Source organism: Centroberyx gerrardi, chromosome 12 (genome assembly GCF_048128805.1).
Source record: "Centroberyx gerrardi isolate f3 chromosome 12, fCenGer3.hap1.cur.20231027, whole genome shotgun sequence".
Classification (NCBI taxonomy): domain Eukaryota; kingdom Metazoa; phylum Chordata; class Actinopteri; order Beryciformes; family Berycidae; genus Centroberyx; species Centroberyx gerrardi.
In genome coordinates this window covers 21427833-21430332 of record NC_136008.1, presented here as the reverse complement: position 1 = coordinate 21430332, position 2500 = coordinate 21427833, and the positions used below count along the sequence as shown (strand labels likewise).

The following is a 2500-nucleotide window of genomic DNA, read 5'->3' as shown; positions in this document are numbered from 1 at the left end:
AGTTAAAGCTGTAATTTCTTGGTATTTTACTACTCTTACCATGTGTTTAACTGGTAATACCTAGTACTTGGGTTGACTGTAAAAGGAAGAATTACTTTTTACTCTACATATTCTGGGCTAGCATTACCTGTGGGCACGTCCAGTTTATTTATTTATGATTTTTTATTTTACTTCCATGTGAATCTGCCATTTCGTTGATTTGTAGTAGTAGAAGTAGAGTGGAAATTGCACTGAAAATCACCTGTTTTTTTTTTTTTTTTTATCAAAGTCACCGGTCCTCAGGTAACATTAGTCAAGTGCCAATGCACATCAATGTAATTTTGACCAATGATTGTATCACTGACACTGCAGTACATTTAAATCAAGTCTCTATTTGACCAACTTGTGGAAAAACAAGGCGGTTTTACAAGGCGGACATTGCACACACTTACCTTAATTAATTATCACGCCTTGCTAGATTGTTGTAGCAATTTGATGTTTTACTGAAAAACATGAATTAATGACAGGAATTAATAACAATACATTAGTCCCCTTGAAGTGGCGGCATCACTATTAAAACTGAACATGTTGAAATATTCAATTTGCTCTGTTTAATTCTTGTATGAAGTCAACATCCTGTCAAACCTGGTGCTCATGTCAAGTTCAATGTCAGAATTCCTCTGCATAAATGAAGAGACTTATGGGAAAAATAAATAAAAACTATCACATGTGATGTCAGAATACAATTCTTCAAATATGAAAACCAACTGTCCAGCACATGTGCTTTGAATTCACATGTGGGTTTTCATGTTTTCACATGTTTTTCTTGTGTGTAGGCTGTCAGTATTTCCCCCAGATAATTTTCCTATTTAGGCTGGAAATGCCTTTGAAACAACATTTTGACCCATGTGACACTAAACCTCTCAGTTGAAACCAGTACAATAATGGCATCTCTTCTAGGCCTGTTTAATGCTATTGTTGGAGTCTTTTCATATGTAGCCTACATGTCTATCGGTGTGTATTAAGTGAGTGTGTGTTGGGAGGCGGTGGGTGTGTTTGTGGGAGTGTGTGATGATGACTCACGTCCTGCTGCAGTGAGCCGAGCTTCTCTCTCTCTCTCTCTCTCTCTCTCTCTCTCTCTCTCTCTCTCTCTCTCTCTCTCTCCCTCTCCCTCTCTCTCCCTCTCTCTCTCTCCCTCTCTCTCTCTCTCTCTCTCTCTCTCTTTCTCTCTCTCTCTCTCCCTCTCAGTGTGTGCTGCCATCCTCATGGCGTCGCTCAACCTCTGCTCTGGGCTGAGGGAGGGAGAAGGAGATGATATAAAAGAGCGAGTGAGAGAGAATGAGATGAGAAGAGCAAAGGGGAGATGGTGGAGCAAGTGTGTGTGTGTGTGTGTGTGTGTGTGTGTATACAGATAAAGGAGAGAGAACGAGAGAGTGTATCTACTAGGGTTCGACCGATATTTTTTGTTTTTTTTGAAGGCCGAAACAGTTTTGCCGCCGATAGACAATATTAAATATCTAAATAAATCTAAATAAATGATAGTTGTCATGCCAAAATATTACAAAATGATTCAGTGTTTCCTCCAGAATTTTATTCTTGTCAGGGTGGAAAAGCCTCTAAAGACCATCACGGGACACTTAAACTCTTTATTGAAACCCAGGATACTAATTCTAATCATAAAACATATTCACTTGTGTGGAATCTGATCAAAAAGGTTGCATCAATTCAGGTTAAGGGCTTCCCATAGACAACCGGTGTAGTATTGATCAATTCTACAATAAATATGTAATCAAACAAATTCCATCATATCAGACAGCGAGAAAGAGAGTGAATGGCAGTGAGATAGAGAGCGCTGTTGAGAGGGTTTGTGGGTAAGATAAAAAAGGAAGATACTGAAAGAGAGAGAGAGAGAGAGAGAGAGAGAGAGAGAGAGAGAGAGAGAGAGAGAGAGAGAGAGAGAGAGGCAGTGAGTGTAACATGTACTGTATCCAGAGAAAGGTGCAGCCCTTGATAAGCTGATAGCTCGTCCACAGACAGCAAGCCAAGCTGTGCTGCAGTAATGTTATGCTAATGATATGGTAATGATATGGTAATCTGCCGGCAGTATTCCACATCACTAGAGAGAGGGAGAATCTGGGAGGCCTTTCACCATTGGTTGGAGACCAGGGACTTCCTGGAGTCAGAGTTCAAGACAAAAAAAAACAAACCTGCACACAAATACACACACACACACACACACACACACACACACACACACATACACACACATGATGGGTCTGTGTGTTTGCAGGTTCCCAGAGGAGACAGACAGCGACTGACAGGCGGCCTGAGGAGAAGAAGAGTGACCACTACTCCCTCACCTTCAATGACCCACTCTGGCCCATGCAGTGGGAACTGGTGGGTGTAATCGTGTGTGTGTGTGTGTGTGTGTTCACCTTATTTGAAAAGCTCTCTCTCTCTCTCTCTCTCACTTCTCAGCTCTCGTCTTCATGGTGAAAGATGCTCTTTTCTGACAGGCATA

General features: G+C 41.3%; 1 protein-coding gene across 1 annotated transcript in view; it reads left to right on the top strand.

Moving 5' to 3' along the window:
* The window catches only part of LOC139914223 (endoprotease bli-like), a 149352-nt gene that overhangs the window by 27384 nt on the left and 119468 nt on the right, over positions 1-2500 (top strand). Inside the window, exon 4 of the mRNA XM_071902488.2 lies at positions 2270-2376. Coding sequence (XP_071758589.2) covers positions 2270-2376 — 107 coding nt within the window. The remainder of the gene's footprint in view (positions 1-2269; positions 2377-2500) is intronic.